General features: G+C 47.7%; 1 protein-coding gene across 4 annotated transcripts; it reads right to left on the bottom strand.

The window, feature by feature from the left end:
- Positions 1-324: 324 nt before the first annotated feature.
- On the bottom strand, positions 325-24738 carry LOC135920278 (uncharacterized). Of its 4 annotated transcripts, none has more exons than XM_065454448.2 (7): positions 24366-24738; positions 19150-19431; positions 17095-17200; positions 14804-15073; positions 4844-4999; positions 1353-1532; positions 325-598 (listed from the first exon to the last, which is right to left on the bottom strand). In XM_065454448.2, exons 1-7 carry the CDS (start codon positions 24590-24592, stop codon positions 494-496), a joined length of 1326 nt encoding a protein of 441 aa, XP_065310520.1. In that variant the 5' UTR covers positions 24593-24738; the 3' UTR covers positions 325-493. The 4 variants fall into 4 exon arrangements, with proteins under 4 accessions (XP_065310520.1, XP_065310522.1, XP_065310521.1 ...); XM_065454449.2 differs by lacking the exon at positions 325-598 and adding an exon at positions 693-898; XM_065454450.2 differs by lacking the exon at positions 4844-4999.

Genomic DNA, 24738 nt, shown 5'->3' with positions numbered 1-24738 from the left:
AGTAAGCAGCATATGCATGATAACGAATGCAAACTTTTGTCCTGCTTGCAAAAATTTTGATGAAAGTGTAAAATTGTGTTCTATCTGCATTTCATTCGGTATGAAAAGACGTATACTTCAGCGCCAAGAAAATTAATGAGTCACTCACCGAGAAGCGTCGCCGGTAAACAGTACGTTCCTTCAGTGGTGCCTATTCGTATTACATGCACGCATGACAAACATATTGGATATAACGATTGAGAGACCACGCCACCCAAAATCATAGCCTTCCTTTGCGACTCGAGTGAAAATGGAAATAATGCACAGTGTTATGAAAATAGTAGGTCATTTCTTTGAAACTGTATTGTAAAAATATACTAATTACAACGGCTTGTTGTTTTTGTGTAAAGAGATTAGGCGGTAAAAATAATTAAGTGCGGAATGCAGCACGGCTGAGTTCCGCACACACAACAAAAAAAGGCCACGGTGCGTGGCTCATCACCGCAGCGTCCGGTCATCGTGCGGTGGCCATCGGACCAGCGTGCTTTTTGCAGCACTTGCAGCGCAAGTAGCACAGGTCGAAGAAGTTGCACCCTTCGTCTACCCGCCAGTCGGATTCCTGCGCATACGTCACACAACGAGCAGACTATCATGGTCATCACCGAGTCGAGGGCGCCATAAAGGAATGGCTACGTACGCCAGGACGTTAAAAAACAAACAGTTGTAGGCTAATAAATGACATTTATTCGCCTCTATATAATGGGCTCCAATAGATGCAGGTTACGAATCTGCGACATCTATCCTCGATCCCAAATTGCAGAGCCTTGGTGCGTCTCGAGGTGCGTCTACGCCGTCGCCGTCCCAGCTGTGCGACGGTGCGTGGGACTCATTTCCGGACGCTGTGGTGGCCGGGTGCGCTCTGATGGGAACGAAATGAAAACACGCTTCTGCGCTACTGTGCGCTTTCTGGAGCATTCATGCCAAACAGTGGGATGATCTACGCACAGCAGAGCAATTATTCCCGTACCGGTTCAATCAATGTCGCGCCACATTTTACGATAGTTTTGCAAGTGCGAAACACTATGGCTCCGATTGATTGAGTTATTGATTTCAAGTCCCGAAGAAACACTGTGACTATGAAATATGCCGCATCGAAGAACCCCAACTTAATTTTGACCAGCTGGCGTTGTTTGACGTGCGGCTAAATCTAAGTAACACGAGTGTTTTCTGCATTCCGCCTCCATCAAAATTCGGCCGCCGCGTTAGGCATTCGAACCCGCGTCTTCTTGCTCCGCAGTAGAACTCCTCAGCCACTCTGAGCCATCGTACCGTGGCTACGAGCGCGGGTTCAGTAGTGGCATGGGTGCCCGTACCTCCAGCTCGGTGTCGGTCTCGTCCCAGTAGCCGCAGTAGGCCTGCTGCAGGAAAGTGACCTCGGTCACGTGGCCCTCGCTGTGCGACCGCTTAACCACGGGCGGCTTGAGCAGGCTGAAGGAGACGCGCAGCTTGGTGCGGATCACGTACTCCTTGCGCAGGATGAACGGAAGGTACACCTGCGCTGCCACGCGCAACCAATGGCGCAATGCGTGCAAACAGAGACAAGGCTGCGAGGCCTGCAAACGGCAAATGCAGATGCTTTCGCAGGTAGCAAAGCTGAGGCTGACAAAGCACGGTCAACCATCCCTATAGAGGCGTTTACCCTTCTAAATGGTCGAATTGCCTGTAGCTTCCAGGGTGCTGCGCGGAACTACTGAGGCAGAGTATAGTATACCTTGATATGTATGTATTCCGATGCAATTACGTTTCTTTCTTTCTCTTCATTTTTTCTTACAAATATGGTAGTTCTAGGGGTGTGCGAATAATCGGAACTTCCGAATACCGACTCAAATATTGCCATGCTCGATCGTATCGGCCTTCGAATCGATTAATCACTATGCGTAAATATAAATGTGTGTCCAACAGTTTTAGAACATTTCAAATCGCTAACTGCGCGCGATCAAGCATACTATTGGAGTAAAAGTGTGATAAATTTCATCAAAGCGGCCACAGTCGACATAAAATAAGGGAGCTTCTGTAGAGCGCGCTGTCGGTCAGAAAGCCAGACTGGATCACCACCACGCGCGCTAGCCAATAAGTCCCGAGTGAGCGAACTCTTTCGCTACTAATGCTCCATTTGTGCATTTAGTAAACAATGCTTCGTAGCTTGCAATATAATGGCAGAAGCTTTCTAATGTTATGATTATGCAAGGATCTGAAGATATCGTCCTTTAAAAAAAGAATGAGAATGGCTGTTCATTATTCGAAAATTATTCGAAATTTATTCGACATTCGATTCGCTTCGCTCCGGAACTATTCGATTCGTAATATTGCCATGTACTTGTTAGTATTATGTACTTATCGTCTCATTCTAATTAACTTACACCGTGTTATTATACTGTAGTATGCATTATGATTTGATTGTTCATTGTATTTCTGTTCTTACCTTGTAATAATTCTCTGTATATATTAGCCCCTTCCCTACCTTGCGGTCACCGCAGTCCTGAGAGTAAAATAAATAGTGTAAACAAATAAATAACTAACTAAATGAATAAACACCAGGCATATAACTATACATCCCTTTAGGCCAGGCATGAATAAGGAACCGACTGGCCCGTTTACAAACAGTTCCTAGAATAAAAAAAAAAAACTCTTTGATTTGGGCTAGTTGGGTGATTCAATAAGTTTGACAGGACAGCGCACAAATAACACGGACAAATAATGGAGACACAAGAAGGACGGGCGCAGACTACCAACTATGCTCCAGAACTCCGAAATCGGCCTGATATGAACATACATCTATACCTTACATGTTACAGCCGAATGTCAATAAAGCCGCAAAGAAAACGTAATAACAGCTATATACATACCGTAACTCAAACCGTCTCAACAGTACCTATTGTTACGCTAAGTACTAAGGCAAAATACGCGTCTCCTGGGAAAAGGGCAACGCTTATAACGCTTAATTTATTTTAATTTTATTTTTTGCATTTTAGTTATTAGGGTTCGTTTCAGTGCCCAAATATCTTCCGAAGTGGCAATTTGAAACATATGTGAGGGAAACAGTGAAACTCTCACCTATTATGTCATCACTCGCTCAAAAGCGTACGAAACAGGAGCAGGTACGAAAGGCAGTGACATTAGGCACTTCTGGACTTCAAATCACATCAAATCGCACCTTTATTTATCATGATTAATTACAAAAAAGTGGTATACAGGCGGCACCATAGAACTTATTTTGGACTTCTGTCATTTATTTATTTATTTATTTATTTATTTATTTATTTATATTTACAGTACTGGCTGCCCGAGTACCAGACTTTAAGCAGTTACTACGAACGATCACACAAAACAGGCACATAAATAAAATGGTAAAGAAAAAATCTTAAAAAGTACGTGTAGCAAGAACAGCACGAGAACAATAAGAACTAATGTTATAAATGAGTTACAAAAGAAAGCACACAAAGCAAATAGGGAAACCTAAATCATTTGTTGCGCAAGAAAATGCACATGGTCGCTAATACACATGCTCACTAAACTAATCTGCACGAAATGTTTCAATGCATGAAAAGTTGTTGCTGAACTCGTGCTTTTTCGGTAGTTTGTTCCATAGTTTTGTTGCGGCAACTGGAAATCAATTTTTTTTCCTGTTACTACTTTCATATGTAAAAAAAAAACTGACAGTCACTTTAGCATATGCCAAAGAGGGGGAAGGCGAAAGCTTGCGTGCTCAAGAGACATTCATTAAATTACTTCACATTCTCATTCGAATTCGTTGCTGCTTCTTATTATTTGTTTTCTCCCACCAAAGGTCGTGGGTTCGAGTGCCTTAATGAACTCTATATTAATAAACTGCGTCGTAATTAACTTTGCCTTAGCCCCAAAGTGTCGTGGGCTCGACTTCCACATAAGCTCGAGAGTACGACTCCCACCGAAAGTCGGGGGTTCGAGTGCCTGAATTAACTATATTTTAATTAACTATGCCCCCCCCCCCTTTCTTTTTGGCATGATGAATGGCATCGAAGGCAGCCATGGAAGAAGGAAAAAAATAGGAGGAACATACCGCAACGCGATTGAAGCCAAACCACGTGGAGGCTGGGGGTGTAGTCTGTAAGAGTCCACCTAGTGGACTATCCATTGGGGCCGCTGCTGCCCCAAGATTGTGCGTGAGTGACATGAAACTTTTGCCTTCGTTTGGTTTTTTGCCGCCTTAGATAATTGTGACCTGGATCGAAAAATATCTTTAAACATTCGGGTGCACCAGCAGCGCCCCCGCCCCCCCTCCCCGCTCTTCTCCTGCGTACATAAAGCCCCGTTTCTGCGAAGAAAATTCAGTTTAAGCGTTCTCGTTGTCCTTCTCTGCTCGTTCGTGTTTATTTGTGCTCTGAAATTATGTTTCGTAATGCTTGCCAGAACGAAAGACTCCGGGCCGTTTATTTCTGTCTGATACACACAGCGTCATCGCAAACATCGAAGCCCTGAACATTTCCGGACACGTGTACATTTCACCTGTGGTGTCCCACTCACCATCACAGTCATTATGGGATTCGACTTATTTAAATATGTCCACTGCAGGACGAAAGCCTCTCCCATCGTTCTCCAATTAACCGCGTCTTGCTCCATGCTGACACCATCCTATGTCCTCAGTCTCCTAATTTAATCACACCGCCGGTGTTGTCCGCCGCGCTGGACTGTTTCTTTGTTCCTTCCATTGGTGCTCATTTAGCGTAACCCTAACCTGCACACCGTTCTGCGCAACCCCGTTTCCTCCGCCTCCAGCCCCGCAGTGGTGCATGCACCACTCGCAAGCAAGAGGGACGGCGCGTACCGTGTCGTCGGTCTGCAGTATCAGGCGGTTTCGCAGGAAATCCGGCGCGGCCGCCTCCTGGCGCAGGTCGGGCAGCGAGCGCGTGCGGGTCAGCCGGAACCTGCGCTGCTCCGTCACGGGCGCGTGGCTCGACGAAGCCGCCACGGGGGGTTCCAACTGCGTGGTTGCAGCGACACCTGCAGGCGTTCTTTTCGCGCACTTACACGCAAACCTTCGCGCGAACGCTTTTTAACGGACCATTAACAGGATCAAGAGAACGGCATGGAGGAACAGAGAGAAAAAGGAAAAGACTAGGAGTGAGCATGCCGTCAGACCCTCGGCAAGGCATCCTCCTCTGACACCTTCCCTTCTTTTCTTCGGGGCCAGTCTGCGCGTTGACTCCCGGGTAATTGACTCGAAATGGTTGCCGAACCTTTCGAGGCATTTCTTGGTTTGCGGTAGCTGTTAGTGATGCCCTCGTCGTAATCGGCCCTCGCGGCCTGTCGTTCACTCTATGCTCTCCCATAATTATCCGCGCGCTCAGCGACTATATAGGAACTACCGCTTGCCTATCACGTGACGAGGGCCGCCAGTTCTCCAGGCAACTTCTCTTATATTTATTCGTGGTTCAAAATTGTCATGTGACCCTACTATTTTTCCTTCCTCCGTGGAGAACGGGGATAAATCAACGTTCCCTATAGATTTCTCAGACATTCGTTAAAATGGAACAAAATGAGAAAGGTAATTAAAAAATATAAGGTTAATCAGACAGAGTCGTAATCGCATTGGAACGCCACGGACGTATCACTATCATGGTCCATTCCTTTCTGCGCCGACTTCCATCTCGTACGTCGCCACACGGCAGCCAGTGAATAGATATAGAAAGAATGTGTAGAAAGGAAAGGAGGGGGATCGTGTGCACGGGGACAAGGGAAGGGTCAAGGAAGAGTGATCCCACGCGGTTAGTCATCCAGGCTTAAAGCGCGCGTTAACAGCTCGTTGGGAGAAACGGCATGTATCGTATACAGCCGTGTACTTCAGTCATTCTCGTGAAACGAATGACAATAGGGGAACCGAGGGGCTTGTTTTACAGCGAAGCTGTTAGCCTCTAGTTCGTCGGCATTTTTTGTGCCCGCGTTCATCGGCAAAAATGTGGGCCGATCCGAGTGACAGTGCAGGGCCAGGAGCAGGGGGTCGCAGTAAAACACGTTGTGGTGCTAGTTGTTGCATAGCTTTCAATAGGTTAAGCGCCAATAGTGACGGCACACGAGAGGGAATACAGACAGGACAAGGTGCTTCCTGTCTGTATTCCTTCTCGTGTGCCGTCACTATTGGCGCTTCACCTGTTGAAAGCAGAGGCTCGTACCCTCGCAAGGCAGATGCCCCAACCAATCGGCAAGGTGAAACGAACAGCCCATACATTCTTTGGAATCACGGACACAACACGCAGAACAGCATAATTTTCAATAAAGAGAAAGCATAAAACAATCATCCGAACCACATAATTGATTATAAGGCGCTCCGGATAACAATACGAAGCCCGTAGCGCGTTTCCCGGGAAAGATTACTGTTGCGCAAGTGCCGCGCCGACGGCAGCTTGCGACGTAGGGGGTGACGTGTACAAAAGGCCCGGCCTGGCAACTGATTTCAATGTTCTTGCAGCACCGCTATGGGCGGCGGCGTGCTGCCAAAATTACCATTACTCCCATTACTAATATTACTCTAAACTACCATTGCTATACTCTAAATCAATAAAACATTCATACCCCTCCCCCCGCCCCTCAGCAGTTGTGGTGATTTTCAACAGCATCGCTGGACATGCACTTTTACAGGGCTGGGATGGCGAGTCAATCTTTTTTTTTTTCTTAGTCACAGCCAAGGAGGTTATGGTCACAACCATATGAAACCAACAGACAATGAAGCCATGGAAAGCACAGGGGAATTAACTGCGGTTTTTAATTGGAATGTTGAATTGATAACTTAAAGGCAAATGAAAGTGGATGAGAAAAGAAATATTGCCGCAGGTGAATGGGAGCCGAACTCGCATCTTCTGCACTACGCGTGCGATGCTCTACAGATTGAGTTTCTGAGACCGCTATTGTGTCCGTGAACACTTTCTTGGATGTTTGGGTATGTGTACAAGATATGACCTTGGAAGTGTTAGTCAGCACCACTGAAGGCTATGGCGGCGGATGCGGAACATCCTCTTGACTAAAGGCGTCAAGTATTGCGTGATCTTTAGGAGCAGGCAAAGGGCCAATAAGCCTTCATAAACTATACCTGAAAGTACGTATTAATGCTGTCAGAGTAGAGACATTCGTTATGCAAACGTGATGCTTGGTACACTGACCGATGAATAGGAGCTCGGAAGCTGAAATAGTCGTTTCGCGAAGATAATGTCGTTGTGTGCTGGAGCCGCATCGTTGCCCCTCCACCGGGGCCAAAGCTGTGGTATTTGAGCCCCGACCGGTTTGTACAAATGGTGGGCATGGCTGTTGGCTACAAGTTATAGTTCATTCATGCGATGGTTCGTTTAACAAGGCCTAAAAGGTGGATACCTATGTCGTTTTGAAGAAAGGCCTAACTAATTGAAATAATATTTTCTGGCTCAAGTTATGTTTATGCATTGCATAAAAGGCAATGGTGGTGTCCTTTTACAGGCGCAGACGACTCAGAAGGAAGTGTGCTTTAAAGCGTGCTTTGCTGCAATAACGGTCTTTATAAGGTGAAGCCTAACTTGACGTACCTGCGTGTTGAAAACAAACACGCCTGTGTGCGCAGTCTAGAATGTGTACAATGACAAGGGCGACAGCCATCATAAATTATCAACAAAGGAACTTCATCCCTGTTGCGTATAAACCCTAAACGGTTTATACGCAACAGGGACAACAGGGAAGAGGCGTTCAACTATAGGAGGATATATACAAACATTAAATCAATTTCGACTGATAAAGTATTCTCTGACAACTATACTTTCTTCGATTTCGCGGTAAACTATTCATTACTAGAACAGAAAACCAGTCAAACTTCAGTTTCTTTAAATTCGCGCCGAAACCCCGCGTGGTTACCCCAGTGTGGCGTCACGGATTTCAAAAAATTTACTCGTATTTGGACCGTTGTGGTTAATCAAGGTTCTTTAAGCTTGCCAAGTTCTGTCTTTGGCTCCTATAGAATGAAGAAGCTAACTAAGCCGCACGTGCAAGCGCTGTCTGAATCCATGACGACACGGCGAGCTGGCGCGAGAGGGCGGCGTCGGGCGCCAACCCATCTTTCGTTGTTGCGGCTTACCAGGCAGCATTCTATCACGCTAACGGGGGCGTCTTAGAGTGCAGCTATTAAGCGCCCGTTCCTGCGTTGAGCGTCGGCGGGCCTGGGCGTAACCAAGCGAACGAGCAGAGCGAAGGATGAAAGGGCGAACGCGGAGCGCGGCGGGGAGGAAAAGTGAAGAGAGTGCGAGAAGGAAAGCGGAGGAGGCGGCTACAGTGAAAGCATAGACGAGCGCACGCCAAGTTTCGCCCGAGACGCCAGCGCTCGTTTCTCCCCTGGCGGCACGGTTTCCAATCCCCCGGGGGTTTGCTTCCGCCGGTTCCCTTCGCTCGCGCTGAGCCAGAGGAGGCCAGGCTGAGCACGCGCTGCACGCGAGAAGGCTTTCTCGCGCTCGCTGCACGCGAGAAGGTGTAGGTTTCCGTCGCCGCTTCCCTTCGCGGTCGCGCCCGCGTTCAGTTCGCGCTGCGCGCGAAACGTCTCTTGTTTGCGACGGCGCCTCTTCGGATGACCGGAAATTATTATTGTGTTGTTAACTGTCACGACAGCAATGTAAACATGAAAAGGTTGATGCCACCAGTGAAATTATACCGATTCACAAGAAAATGGTACGAAAGAAGCAGACGACAGACATGGATTACTGCGGTGCGCCGAGCGAAGTAAACATCTGGCAAACGAAGCGAGATCGTTTATTGATCACTCCTGAGTGTATGACGGTTTCTATATCTAACCCACGTGAAATTAATAATTACTCGGTACATAATCCTTTTATTCATACAAAAACTTGAAGTTCAACGAGTGCTTGTCCTGTCTTCTTTCTCGTGTTTCGTTTGTGTGTGCGCTGTCTAAGAATGGAAACCACGTCTGTTGTATGCGCTAGCAGTGGCCGAATTTCACGCGTGCCGAGAAATTGAATATGTGCATGATGCATTGAACATGACCGGAGTTCATTCCCGCTTCACCATCGCACCGATCGATCGGTTTACTGGACGATACACACCCGCGTCTTGGTCGCGCCGGCATTGCTGAAGCAGGAATGATTAATAATACTTTCAACTTCCGTCTCTTGAGTACTGTTAAAAAATGACCAAGCTGTCTACATTGCTGCCTCTATTCCATATTGTAGGGGACGTACTAGTTAAAGTTGTGTGCGCATGTCGTACTTGTGCTATGCAGCGATATATCTTGTTTATTTCCGCACAGTGTCGATAGAAGTCCGTTGTCGGCATCAGAGACAACACGGATTTGTAGCAAACATAATGTGAGAAACTGCAAAAATGACTTTAGCTCGTAGGTGCCGTATGTATGTGCCGCATCGTATGTGCTGACGATTTTTCCGGCGGCACATACGATGTCGTTTCCAATTACCTGCTCAGCGTCCCTTACATGGTTAAGCAGACGCTGCCCTTTCGCCGCATTGCAGCCATAAAAATAATCGTCAAGCGTACCGATCTTCTTAAAGGCAAATATAGCGTGTGCAGTTTGTTTCACACTAAGGGGAAAACTCGGAACGTATTGCATCGCGATGCGGCAAGCAATGGAGTCGTGCGGCGGCAGCAGCTCGAGCAGGCGCACACGCTTGAGGGGCGGTGTCGTGATCTGCGTCGTCTGCTACGGCGGCGCACGCTGGCCGCATTTTCGGGAAGCGTGGTACTGTCAGGGGCAGTGCACCGATTTCATCGGTACTGCGGGAACTGAGCTGATATTCTTTACTAAACGTTGTGCGTCGCCACACTCTGATCCTTCATTGGCGCTAATGGAGTTCCACAAACTTCTTTTGACAACATGGTTCATTTGTTCTTTCGAAGGGCCGGAGTACTGAGCGTGTGCACGTATATTTCTTCACTGTGTGTGCTACCGTAATGAGCAGCGACAAAACGCACCAAGATGTGCACGCAACGTGCCCAGTCTTTGTTTGACTGGAAAGGAAAACAAAGCACTCAACAATGGGAGTCGAACACGGTGAAACAAACGGACACGATTAAATGAACGTTTTAGGTTCAGACAATGAGCTGGAAGTGATTTCTCTCGATAATCATTCGCTACACCAGACAGACCCTGCCCGCCGGTGGGGAATTGGACACGTCACGCTCGGAACTTCAGTTAGTATCTCGTCATGTCCCCAGCGGCAGCGATGACAGCGCTCATCCTGGAAGGCAGTGAAGTGTAGAATGACTTGATCAGGGATGTGTTCATTCGCTGCACGTCTCAGTCACTGACGATGGTGGATCGAAGCCTATCCTCGGGCGACTGATAGAGGGGATGTTGCGCCAGCGATACTTTCAACGAGCCCCAGACATTTTAAATAATGTTGGCGCCCGGGGATTGAGGCGGCCGCTCCAAGAGAGTGACTGCGCGCTCTTCTAGCAGTTCTTGCACAGCACGAGCAGTGTGGATCGGCGTCCTATCGCGTTAGAATATATAGTCGCCTTCCAGAAACGGGCCGTCAAGAATGTATGGAATCAGTACGTCGTCTATGACTGCCATGCGGCGATGAACTTACATTGGAGGCGTATCAGTGGGCGTCGCGCAACGCTTAGCAAAGAATACCGGCTCCTTTCACGCAGTAACGATGTGATCAGCGCCCTGCACCTGACAGTAGAACGTTTCTCGACAATGCGGCCAGCGTGCGCCGCCGTAGCAGACGACGCCGTTGAAGATCCCGCCCCTCGAGCATCTGCGCGAGCTGCTGCGCTTCGAGTTTTCCCCTAAATGTGAGAGACACTGTACACCGCCCTTCGAAGGAAATGTCCACGCGCACACACCGCGCGCGGCGCGAAACGTGCCCAAACACGCGCAGTGCAGGAGGCAATCAAGGCGGCGCGAACGAGAGATGGGAGAGGGGCACCACCGCTAATATAATTTTGCTCCGCATGCGGCGCTCTCAACGCCGGCGCAGCAGCGCCGCTCTCGGTGCCGTTCTTGTCTATGAGGCGGAAAGTGGAGAAGCAGAATATGGCTAAAGCTTGAGAAGAGCGTAGTACCGCTCTGCGGTGACGATGGCTACGAATGGCACCAGAGTAGCGCGCGTCGTCTGTTCACCGATGGCATGCGACGAGCGCGTCCAACGATACTATACATGAAAACAAAGCGCTGCGGCGGCTGCTGCGAATCGCGCCCACGCGTCTCCCACGCGCCGCCTCTCGCGGTCTTAGCGATGCAGCCGCGCCGCACTTCGCTCCGTTTGCAACGTGCCGCACGAGGCAGACTGTCCGCGCTAGCCAATATATCGCGAAATGAAAACATGTGTAAAGCTTCGCTCAAATTTCGCATTTGGGTGTATCGTAATCATCGGTAATTTTTTTTTTCGTTGTGGAAGGGCAATTCGCTAATACAGCTCAGCGTATTTATTTATTTAGCCTATCTTTAAGATCAGGAAAATCTTTTAAAAACGCGTAGAACTAATACATTATTTGATTAGCTTCACCTTACTTTGTCTTGAATGAACAATGGTCTCTCTGCAAGCAATAATATTCGACCCGCCTCAGGCCACGGCTCAGAAACTGCATAGCTCCGCTCATTATGGAGAAACCATGAAACATCCGGCTGCAGCGGCCGCATTTAGCTGACCACGACACGAAAAATATTTAGTTTACTAAGAATTCGGTGGTTGTTGAAGCATTCCTGCTACTCAAAACTCATCCACAGCTCTTCGTTACGGTGCCTCTCATTGCGCAGGCATAACCCCAGGTCGCAGAGCACATAACTGCCGCAGGTAATTGATCAATTTTTATTGAGATATCAATTATACGGACACTCGAGGCGCACTCGTGTCATCATCTCTTTCACGCTTTCTTCCCTGCGTGATGGCGCATGTGCGGTTTGCGCCCGAAGTGCTGGAGATCACGTGGTCTGCTGCGAGTGATTGACTGAAAAGCGTTTATTGTAAAAGGAAAAGGTTGGGGAAGGAGGTGGACGGGGCCCCCGCAGTGCAGGGCTCCACTGGCCTCAGCAGCCCGCTGTGTTTGGTCGAGGAGCGCCGCTTGGGCCTCCTTTTCCTCGCTGGTGAGCCAGGTGTCCCACTGCTCCGTTCTGAATTTTTGCGTCGGGACGTGAGGCGTATTAATTTCGGGTGGCCTGAGATCATCCCCACGTAATGTGGGCAAGAGTTGTCTGGCCTCCACAGCACGGGCATGTGCCACGCGTATGCGGTAGGGTGGATGGCACGCTTTAACCGTTGGTGCGGGTATGTATTTGTCTGCAGGCGGCGCCACTTCCCTTACACTTAGGCGGGGGTGTGGGGGGGGGAAGGAGATTCATGTAAAGGCGCAGTGTGGATTTGGATACAGATATTGGCGGTAAGGTGTACGAGTTCCTCGTCACTGTATTGCGGCCGCATATGAGGTACTGTATAAGCCACGTAAAAGTCTCCCTACCCGTGCATGGGCGTTAGACTGAGTCGTTCTTCTTGCGAGATGCTAAGGCGAGCGGTTACGGCGAGAAGGCTAGCGCATTCATGCGCGCTCCTTCGCGCGCGCATTGGAGGTGACGTGAACTGCTGAGTTTCAGCGGCTCCACACAATCAAATGTTAGCTGGAACGGCCGCGCAGAACGTTCGCTTTGGGATAAGCAGGCGTGCTTGCCGTTGCCGCCGCTCATCATGCCAGCGTTGTGACTCGCGGTCATCGAGTGAACTCTGTTCATCGTGTGTCTTCGGGTGCGTGACACCACGCGTGTTGAGCTACTGAGCGCACGCGTTTACTGCCATGTATGCTGCCCATAGAACTACGAGCCTTACTTCGCGTAGCATCGGGTGAAAACTGCAACTTTTCCTTCGCAGTTATCCCAAGTCCTAGATTAAAAATTCGGCAGGACCCCTCTGACAATGACTGTCGACAGTAATGTGTTTAGAATTGCGTCACTATAGCGACACAAAGTATTGCCACCGTCGAAACGAGTAATGTTTGGGGCGCGTACTGCCAGCGCGACTCCTCTTTTGCACTTCTTTAAAGAACACTCAGCGACTCCGAAGTGGACGGCGCGCCGGTGCGAGGCGAAGGTTGAGAAAGGCGCCATGCGGCAGCCGGGCTCCCCTCTCGCGCTTCTTTCTTAAAGTTGCTCTATTAGACTAACCCTATTAGAGTTACAGTCACTATTTGCTAGATGTATGGATGGATGTTATGAGCGTCCGAAGCCTTTGGAATGGGGTGGTAGGTTGTGTCACCAAGCTCTTGCTATTATCCTGCCCAATGTCCTACCTAGGTTAAAAAAAAACACCATGAATTTTCATAACCAAAATTTGACCCCCTATTGCGAAATTTGCTTTTTTTGTACGTCTCCGTTTTATTGTCGTTTCCCTATTTCTTCCACCAATCTTCCAATCGCCTCTTACTAATCCTTACTGCGGACATGCTTAAGTTTCCTCCTGCTCTCGCTGAACACAAGGGCTTCAAGGAGTCCAGTGGTGCCTAAATCAACCGCTTGTTGAATGACCTCGTGTTGAAGCACGCGGCGCGAAAGGACGCTCTGACTATCCTGCAAAACCAAATAAACACGAAACATACTCGCGCCCACGAAGAAATATATAAAGAAAGAAGAAAACTACCCAATTATTATATAAAGGCTAAAAAGATATGCAAATCAAAAACAGAAGCAAGCTCAAAGCATGCACAAAACACTTATCATTTCGTCGCCGCCACGGAGCCTTGAAAAAATACGTCCATCCGCTACGAAATCTCAAGCCCATTACACGCTACGCCATCCAGTGGTGCTGCCGAGAAGTTCGGGAGTGGCCTTCGAGACGAGAAGCGTGGCGCGCCACTGCGTGCGCACACTGATCATTGTTCCATCGCTTGCCGCGCTCTCAGTGGCACGTACACAGTGGCCCAAGTTGTCGAGATGAAGAGCGGCACACGTCCAGTGCAGTCATGGCGTAACTCGCTAAAGCGCTGGCGTGAAAGGCGTTCATGGAAAACCGGCGCATGCCTAGTGCATATGTGGCTCAGTCTGCTAAATCATCGGGTTGCGGTCATTGAGGAACATGTGTGGGCTCGATTCCGCCGAGCGTCAGAGAAATTTAAAGGGTCGTTTTTGTCATTGCAGAGCGGCACACACGTACCGGCACATACACCCAGTGACCCGAGTTAGCACCAGAAGAGGCTCAGTGAAGACCAAAACAGACCGATCCGTGCGTACCCAGTGCTCCAAGTCGGCATTTCACTTCAAAGAGTTTCATTGAAGAATAGCGTACATGTCCAGTTCCGCATCTATACAGTGACACATGTCGGCGGGAAAAAGGTTTGTTGAAGAGCGGCACATATGTTACATATTGCCACATACTGAGTGACTCAAGCTGGTACGACGGTTGGCTTTGAACCCTGTTCCCTCAGCACAGCAGTCCGATGCTCTAACCATTCGACCAGGCATGGTGACACAGTGGCCCAAGTTGACGGAAAAACAGTTAGATACAAACGTAGATAGATAGATAGACAGATAGATAGACAGATAGCCGGTCCCAGAAAGCCCGTGAAGTATCCTAAGAATGCTAACTCATTAACATGCTCCTTAAAAGCAGCGTTACAATCCGTGATTATCTTGACAACTTCTGTACTGTGTTACTACAGAGGATGAAAATTATCCATCGCAGATCCGTTTCATGTGGCGCGATTTAAACAAGAACTGGGATAGGCAGCCACTGTACTCTGTAGGCTGTGTTCTGGGGCTGCTGTCACAGTGGAAAGCTCCATGGCAAGGTGTCTATACATGTATATAGCTCACGAGAAATCCGCTGCCGACATCGGGCGGCAAGGCAAACGGGCACTCGGTCATCTCCGACGGGCTTGTTCGCGGCGGAGGCGAGACATCGTGTCGGTTGGGCGTCGACACCGTCGGCCGCTCGGGGGAGGAGGTCAGGTCCAGGCTGCCCATCAGGCGGCGCAGGTCGGCCTTCGCTCCGCACACTGTGGGAGGGGTGCCCGGGCAGCTTGGCGACGGGGTGCGCAGGCGCAGGTATCCCGCGATACCAGGTGACATGTGGCCCAGGGTGTTCTGTGCGTTGGAAGAAAGGGGTTTAGACAGACAGACAGATAGCAGACTTAAATCGCACATTTGCAACGTATGCTGGGAAACAATTATCTAACGGCCAAATAGATTAACTTTTCATCTAATTAAACACTGCTAGTTTCCCTGCAAGTTTTGCCCAGCGTATTTTTCAAGCAATCCACCCAAAGAGACGCACTTGAGGCATCTGCCACAGGCATTCCTTATTATTCAGCTCAAAAGAAAACAATTAAAATGATTCTTAAACCTTAAAGGTTGTCATCAAACGACATCCCTGTAAGTTATCTCGTTGAATTTAATTCTGAGGTTTTACGTGCAAAAACTGCGATTTGATTATGAGGCACACCGTTGTGGGATACTCCGGATTAATTTTGGATCTTTAGCGTGCCCCCAAGCCACCGATAAGCCGTCGCGGCGGCTAAGTTATCTCGTGAAATCACAAAAGATGCAAGGATAAAACAATCGGGCTACAGTTGTTACTGCAGGCCTTCAATTAACTTTATAGATAGGCAGTGCCTCACGACTTCAGGCGTGCCAGAAAGCGACAAGAATGCCAACATTGTACTAATCTATAAAACGCTAAATAATTGAAAAATTATAGGTCGATTAGCTCGCTTTCAGTATTGTATAAAATATTCACCAAGATAATTTCCAGTACAATAAGGGCAACACTTGACTTCAGTCAACGAAGAGAACAGGCTGGCTTCGGGAAGATGTATTCTACAATGGATTGCATCCATGTCATCAATAAGGTAATCGAGAAATCTTCGAAGTACAACCAACATCTCTATATGGATTTCATAGATTATGAAAGGCATTAGATTTGGTATAGATAGCAGCAGTCACAGAGGCATTGCGTAATAAGGAGCACAGGAGGCATACATGAATATCTTGGGAAATATCTACAAAGATTCCACAGCTACCTTTGTTCTCCACAAGTAGAAAGTTACCCATCAAGAAAGAGGTCACGCAAGGAGACAATTTTTCCAAGGCTTCTCACTGCATATTGAGAAGTATTCAAGCTATTAGACTGGGAAGTCTTAGGAGTGAGGATCAATGGCGAATATTTCAGCAACCTTCGATTTGCAGATAGAATTGGCCTGTTCGGCCACACTGGTGACGAATTACAACAAATGATTGAGCACCTTAACAGACAAACTGTAAGAGTGGGGTTGACGATTATTATACAGAAGACAAAAATAATGTTCACTATCCTGGCAAGGGGCATAAATTCAGGATCGCCAATTAGCGTCTAGAGTTTGTATAGGAGTATGTCTGTCTAGGTCAATTACCACTGTCGTTGAAAACAAAAGAGTACAATCATTGCATTCTACTGGTGCTAACATATATGGCAGAAACTTGGACGTTTACAAAAGCTCGAAAACAAGTTAAGGACCGCGCAAAAAGCGATGGAACGAAAAATGTTAGGGGTAACGTTAAGAGACAGGAATATAGCGGTGTGGAACAAAGAGCTGATATTCTAGATGACATTAAGAGAAAGAAATGAAGCTGGGTCGGTCATGTAATGCGTAGGGTAGATAACCGGTGCACCATTAGAGTTACAGAATGGGTGTCAAGTGAATCGAAGTCGAGGGTGGCGGAAACATAGATGGGGTGATACAATTAGGAAATTTGCAGGCCCAAGTTGGAATCGGTTGGCGCAGGAATTGGAGATCGTATACAGGGAGAGCACTAGTCCTGCAGTGGACTCAATTATAGGCTGATGATGACGATGATGATGACGACGAAGACGACGACTGCGCCGGATGAAGAGCCTACATGACGCACCGGCAAACCAGAATCAACACTGATCAGCTCAACTGTTTGCTACGTAGAAAACTATCGATTATTGTTCGATTTGGGTGCGTAAAATGTGCGCATACGCTCTCGCACTATAATCCACATTTTTATCGTGTATGCTATTATACAGTCATTTGGAAGTGACACGTTGAGTCACAAGTTGCTGCCACCAAGAATGTCATTATTGCTTCCCAGATCCGTGAACTGACCGTGGTCTCCCGGAGAGGGGTCCTTCGTTGGCGAAGCTGGTCGATGGCCGGCAGTTCCTCCATGCCCTGGTGTCTGGCAAGGCCAGCCGACGCTTTTGTTGGCACTCTGCGCGAACAGAGCAATTATATTTTGTTTGGAATAATATTTTAAAATAGAACATAATAATCATGAACAGAAGACCTAAATAGAAAGTATGTGATGGACAGACGGAAGATTTAAACTTTCCTCTTTCAGCAACACGAACCTAAAGAAAATTTGCTTTAGTGAACCATCGTCAAGAAGATTTTTTTCCATGCATTTAGACAGGAGGTGTGAGAGCTAGGATTAGTAGCGCATTTGATGGGGGCAGTGCCTCCTTTATGCTCTGAAGCACGCAGTCTCCTTGCTGATCGGCTTATACGAGCCCCCTGTATTGCATTGCATTGCATCGTTGCATTGCAGAGAGTTGGCGAGACACCTTGCAAGTTCGCGCTTCCGACCTCAACAGGCCACCGAGGAGCAATTCACGGCGACCGACACTCTCACCGGTAAGCGCGACTTCCTGCCTCACCGAGATGTCTCCTCATCGGTGCCGTTCATGGGCTTGCACCTCCATCGCCACTTTAATGGAGGCGTAAACGCATATACCGACGTCCTGCTGTACTGCACCGCTGACTGATTGGATAGCTTAGCGGCTCCAGTCACTCAAATGAAAAATTTAACAGCCAGCGACTGACCTGGATCGACCAAAGCGACCGGTTTGTTTGCGTTACGTCTTCAGGACTTGATAGCGAGACTCCTGTGCACATTATCGAAGCGCCGTAGGGACTCGTAGGTATGAATGCCACCTATAGGGACACGAAAGAGAACGTAAAGTTGAGCTGTATAGTCCATTATGCTTCTGACTGCCGGCTCTTACTGCAAGAAAATGATCGCTAAGCCAGAAAAGACGTACACATGAAAAACAGGCGACGCCGCCGTCTTCCAGTTCCCGCAACAGATATGTGCTTTCATGGATTTTGACGGCGCCGGCACTGGCCTATACCTTATTATTTAGTGCTGAAGATGGACATCACTGTGTTCCAAAGGAGCCAAAGGGACAAAGTTTAGACAACATTTACTGTGCCACAACAACCAAAAATACGCGAAAATACTTCAAATCCGCAGCCGTGGCCTATAGTTGTAGATAACCCGCCGCGGCTTTTGGAACGGTTCTCACCACCGCCGGGTAGTCACTGGTTCACAAATGGGCAGAACTGTACCCCGGCCTGGCGTTCAGCTTTTTTTTTTTTTTTGATACGCTTGGGAAAGGAGCCGGCGCCCTAAATTGCCGTCAAAACCCTCCTGAGCAAAAAAAAAAAAAGAAAAGAGAAGAGAAAGATAGATGTTTGGACCGTTCCCATAGCGGCCATTTCCCGTGTCGCCCAATATGCACGTATTGAAGCGGGGACGTCTTCGGGTTAGGGACAAACACCCCGTTCCAAGCGTTGTGGTCCCGTAATGGCCGAGCACCATGCCGGAAGCGCGCTTGTACCTATTTTACCGGTATAGGTACCCGGCGGCAGCATTTGCCTCCCACAGCTGCGGCGGATGCTCTTGAACAAGGCCGTCTGTGATTGGACACTGGCGTCCAGAGACAACTCATAAATCTCTATTCGGCCCCCTTTCGAAATATGAAGCCCCACGAGAAGCCGAGCACCAGGCCAGGGGACATCTCTACCCACTAGAAAAAACTGGTGGGTTTCCGGCGGCACCGGGATCTGAATTCGCTACCTCCCGCGCACGAGGCGGATGCTCGACCGTTAGGCTACCGTTGCGGTAGAGCATCTGTATATGTGCGCCGTTTTAGGTTCCACAAAGGCCCAGGACTACTGAGGACGTACACTGACGTGCATTGGCGTACAGACGCGGGGATTTCGGGGGGAAATTAGAACAGTGGAAGCTTGGCCTTCGTTTCCTTGTCTAGTACTCGAGCTCTTACCGCTAAAGTAAAAAAAATAAAGTTTGGAAGTGATGCTTTATCGCGGTGAACTAATTTGGGGTCTCTTTTCCGCGAGCCCGCGTCTTCTTCTCACGTGGGCACGCCGGCACGATCGGGAGTGCGGGCCACAGCCGGACGCTTGGCGCACGCGGCCTCGGCGGCCGCCCCGGCCCCGCTCGCGGTGGGCGCTCCCGTCGCGTCGGCGCTCGTCGACACGACCGCCGCCGACGGCGACCGGTGCAGCTTCCGGTTCCTCGCGCGTTTACGCTTGCCACGGCTCGTCGACGAGGTCGTGGGGCTGGCTGCCGTCGCTGCCGCAGGCGGCGGGGACTGCGAGGCCAGCGACGGTTTGCGATGCGACAGCCCTTGCGATGGCCTGCGGACGAGAGCGTTTCGCCGAGTATAAGAACTGTGAATGCGCCGTTCAATCTTTCATCGCGCATTTGGACATTTTCAAACTTTAATTTTCGATGCTGTATTGTTAGAGCACTAACTTATCAGAAGGATAACGAATAAACATGAAAAGTAAGGAGCATGCAATGAGCAATGTAGCTGAAAGAATTTATATGTATGGCTTCCGATGCGATGAACTTCGGAATTTCGTGGTTCACGGTGCGATGACCTTTAAAGTAACGCGTTTTAGTTTAGACCAGTATTGGTCAGTATATTGTTTTTAATTCCCCACTGAAGTACAACCTGTCAATTGTTCTACTGATATCGCGCGAGTATCGATCCACACGGCGTGTCAGCGGCACTGTAGCGGCGAACGGCGATTCTGAAGCGAGTAGCGAATTCAAACCGGAAATTGCCTCGCTGCGCCCACGCGATTCCACCCGCCGCGACGAGGACGCTGATGAGCGGCGCTGTCGACGCTCGTGGAATATTTACAGCAAGGGCGTGCATGCCATGTGCAGAAATACTTTCCTTAGACAACCTCTGAACCTATATTTTAAAAAAATAAGGAACTGCTGCGTGAGAAAGCAATATTCTAGCGGCTTTTAGGAGCAAACCTTAAGAGGGGAAGACGAACAATCATGCGTTACAGCTCTAACTCTGCGATGGAAATCAGAATCAGAATCCACTTTATTTCCAACACACTAGTTGGGGGCCCCCAGGCAAAAAGCTGTCCCAGACAGCTTGACGGGACCTGGGGGCCTACAGAGAGCAAGAGGCAGTGGATTTCACAAATTAGAACAATTGTATATACATACAGACATTATGAAGAAGAAATGAACTTGCTTGATGCACCTACAGCATACATGGTGGACACTATCACAGAATGCATAAATAGTGCAGGAAATGTAGCAGCCAGGAGAAAAGAGAAAAGGTTCATTGCTTCATCAGGTAATCACGCACCTCCGATTTAAAAGTACCGAGTGGGGCACTGAAATTAATGTGAGCTTTCCAAGAGGTTGTATAGGGTTGGTATGCAGTAATCCAGCCTAGATCTACCGTAATTTGTGCGTGTACGCGGCACTGGTATTAGCCTGTTACGTATGCTGTAGTCGTACGGGGAATGTTCTGGTATCGTTTGGGAGTTTTTTTTTTATACATATAAAGATTAGTTTATAGACGTATAACTTAGACGCTTTAACCATATTATGTTTAATGAATAGGGGACCAGTGGGTAATTGACTCGGGCGTCCATTAAAGTTCTCAAAGATTCTTAGTACCTTCTTTTGGAGCCGATCCAATTTGTTATAGTAAGTGGTCGTTGTAGTACCCCAAACTAAAGTGCATTATGAAAGACGTGAGTAAAAATTAGCATAATATATTGCATTCTTTAGTCTAATTGGAATTAATTCCCTCAGTCTCTAGAGGCAACCAACTGCTTTGCCTAATTCAATCGTGAGCTTATTAACGTGCATGTTCCAAGACATTGTTTCTTCGAACCAAACCCCCCAAAATTTTTCAGATGCAACGCGCTGCAGGGCCATTCCTTGAAAGTTGAGGATGAGTTCGAAGACACTTTGTTTGTTGAGAGGTTTAAAAACAATATATTTACTTTTTTTAATATTTAAGATTAATCTGTTTGAGTTCAACCACTGTTCAAGGTTAATTAGGTATTATTAAATTATTACGATATAATTTGAATTCTGTGAGCAAGGCAGCATCACGTGATTGAACAAATTTATGGTACATTTTGTTTTCGGCTTTTATTCTCTTATGCAAGCTGTTTGTAATCCAAGGCATGGAAATTCTTTTGCTTCGTTTGGTGTTATGTATCAAAGGGAAATGTTTTTCATAGCAGGCTATGATTTTCTTGAGAAAGATACGGTACGCCTTATCGGGATCACTTTCGGCGTAAACATTGTCCCATGCTATCAGTTCAGTATCAGAATAACAATTTTTGAACGAAGCGGAGTTAATGTCGCTATAATTTGGGTTGCTATTTTTGTGCTATTTGGGAGCTATTGGTATAAACGTGAAAATCGGGAGATGATCACTGATGTCAAGGGAGAAAACACCTGTTAAGTACTGGTCGCAAGGAAGGTTGGCGATACAGATATCAAGAAGTGTGGCGCTAGTTCCAGTAATACAAGTAATATACAAGTAGGTGACGTAATCAGATTTGCGCAGGCAAAGGTACGAAGGATGTTTTGAAAAAGTTCACTGGATGCGTCACCACTGAGCATATTGATATTCACATCACCCATTACTAAAAAGGATGGGCACATTGAGTGTAGATTAGGCAGCAAAGTTTCCATGAACTCAAAGAATTCGGACTTAAGTCCTAATGGTGGCCTATAAACTGCTGCAATAACAACATTCGTAAGTCTTAGTATCAGACACTCTACATTGGCTGTAATACAAGTTAGTTCATCAACAACATCACAAGCAATGCAATTTTTGATGTACAGAGATATGGCTCCACCACGGTTAGCGGACCGCGTAATTCCGTGATAATTATATCCTGTTATTTTTGGTGGGTTATCGATTGCAGAAAGCCAGGATTCTGTGAACAATATGGCGTCAAATTTTATCGATAGGCTATCGAAAAACATGTGTAGGCTGTTCATATTATTTTTAATGCTACGAGCGTTTAAATGGAATGCACTGAAGTAAGTAGACGACACCTCAGTGATGAAGTTTGCAATGTCATAGTATTTACATTCTGCCGGGGCAGCCATGACTCTGTTAGGTTATATACTAAAAACAAATAAGTTATATAAACGCCAACCTTAACGTTGCATTTTATCCAGATCTTTTCGGCAGGCAATCTTTAACATATGTTTAATGATTCTGATTTTCTTTCAAAGATTTTTCCGCCATGCGTCCAAGCGAACTTCCATCCTACTTCTCGCTTTTTTGCCATCTGTGCTCGTCATCTGTCCTCGTTGAAGTCATATATGTGTGTGTGTGTGTGTGTGCGTGTGCGTGCGTGCGTGCGTGTGTGTGTGCGTGCGTGCGTGCGTGCGTGCGTGCGTGCGTGCGTGCGTGCGTGCGTGCGTGCGTGCGTGCGTGCGCGCCTCCGAGTTTGTCATGGCAACTTACAACTTACGGCGGAAATGTTAACTCCGTTTACGCATACTTTTCATGCCTCATGCACAAATAAATACACTTTGTCGATGCACTTTTTACGCTTTAGTTATGTCTACCGGTTTGCGGTACCGCAAACCGTTTTCGCTGCCTACAGTTAGATTGTAACATATTATGCTACCATTACCCGATTTTCATCCCTCTTTTGAAAAACCATATATCTAATAAAAAGATTTGCGCCCCTCGTGTTACCAATTATACATTTTTTGTACCAAATCCAATTAGTACAGCGCTTGCTAATGAGAACATCTCTATGCTTCGCGAGTATCGAATAGGGATCGAGGATAAGTTAGGCGCTTTCGATGTCGTTATGTTAAGGTGCAACCCATCTAAACCCAAGAAAATATACCGGCAAGCATTATAGCGCCTTAAATAGTTTATTATAATTCTTATATACATGAATAGGTTTCGTTACCTAGGGGGTGGATGCGTCACCATGACTTCATGCAACACTGGTTCACTCCGTTCCCGCGACCGCTGCGACAGGCAGGTGCAGTCAAAAGAAGCATGCGTGGCACTCTCGCTTAAATTTAAAGACCATTTCTTTCTTGGCGAGTTACGCCAACTCTTCCGTATCGGATATGTTCTTAGCTTTCTTTCGTGGGCTGATCCCAGAAATACCGAAATCTGAAAACGTGCGCCAGTATTCCGAAGGTACATCAGGTACTGATGGCCCCGGTGATATTGGTACCAGTGGTACCACAGTGAAGGACTGGGGGCGTCGGTGCTACCAGCGGGACTGGTGGTATCGGCAACGGTGATAAGGGGAGCATTCTCGCATTGTTTCCTCGTGACACCTGTTGCTTTGAGACGCTGTCATTGAAAGGCTGTCATTGAGACGCTTCGCTTCTGGTAGAAGACTGAAACGCTGTCGCTTGAGACACTGTGAGCCTCAGAATAAACTATATGGTTCATACACCCCTATTCTCAGCTCCTACTGGCTCAGGAAGACATTTTATTTTGTGGACTTCAACTAGAGGCTTAATCACTTTCCAATTTTTGTATGAGCAATTGCTATGAGCGACGTCAGTAAATAATGTTCTGTTCTATGACATCACAAAAATATCAGTGACGTGAGCTCCAGCATTTCGAGACCAAACTTAATACGAAATTAGAATATCCGGTAAGCGTTTGCTAACCTTCGCGCTTTCTGAATGTCATACTCTTATCTACCAGAAGCGCGCACGGTAGAGTTTCTACATCTCCGAAAGTTCGTGTCAGTACTCCTATTTAAAGGGACACTAAGGAGAAGCAATAAATCAATTTAGACTGATAAAGTATTATTTCGCAACTCTATTTTCGTTAATTTTGCGGTAGAGGAGAATAACTAGAATAGAAAAATAACGCGCAACTTGCATTTTTTTTTTAATTTCGTGCCGATGCCCCGACGCCGTAACGTCGTTATATATAGATAGTTATGACACACTAGGTAAATGTGCTACGAACTTGCCAAGTTCAGCCTTCTGCTTACTTTATAAAATGGAATGTATCTCTTTGTGAAAGCGTTAAGAGACTTACTATATACAGACCAACAAAGCAACCGCCGTCAAAATTCATTAGGTCACGGCGAGCATGGCCAGCTCACGAACTTCAAGGATGCATGGCTTTTCCACGGGACCTTCGCTTTTCGCATTTTTCTGGCTCACCACGCCTCTCGACAGTGGCTTTTTCGGTATTGCACAAATGTAATTTACGAATACAGTTAAGCTTATTTGTCTTTTTAGCCTCGCTTTAAGCCGGCAGATGCGCTCGCATAGTGACGTCGACCACCTTCGCACATCGCCTTCGTCGTCGGTGTCCTCGGCGCGGTGCCTCCCTTGTGGCGGTTTGTGGACTCCCGGTATTTGCAGCGGGGCCTGGCCAGCCAACCGAAGCTCGGGAGTCGACGGCCGCGGAGCCGGGGGCGACGAGGCGGAGCTCTTGCGCGGGCACCCCTCGGGCTCCATCGTCCCCCGAGAAGCGACGATCTTGACGGGCGACACTCGGCACTTCTTCATCGTCTTCTTCCTCGCCTCGTGTCAGCGGCTCGTGCTCGGGCGCTTGAGGCTGGCCGTGGCTCAAGCAGGGCTTGGACGGGAAGAAGGCGAGACTTTCTTGGACTGCCATTAGCATTATTTGGATGCTTGACCCACTTTCCGGTGTC

The sequence above is a fragment of the Dermacentor albipictus genome, chromosome 10, assembly GCF_038994185.2.
Source record: "Dermacentor albipictus isolate Rhodes 1998 colony chromosome 10, USDA_Dalb.pri_finalv2, whole genome shotgun sequence".
Taxonomy (NCBI): Eukaryota; Metazoa; Arthropoda; class Arachnida; order Ixodida; family Ixodidae; genus Dermacentor; species Dermacentor albipictus.
Note: the sequence above shows the minus strand (reverse complement) of the source record. Positions and strands in the feature narration are given on the sequence as shown.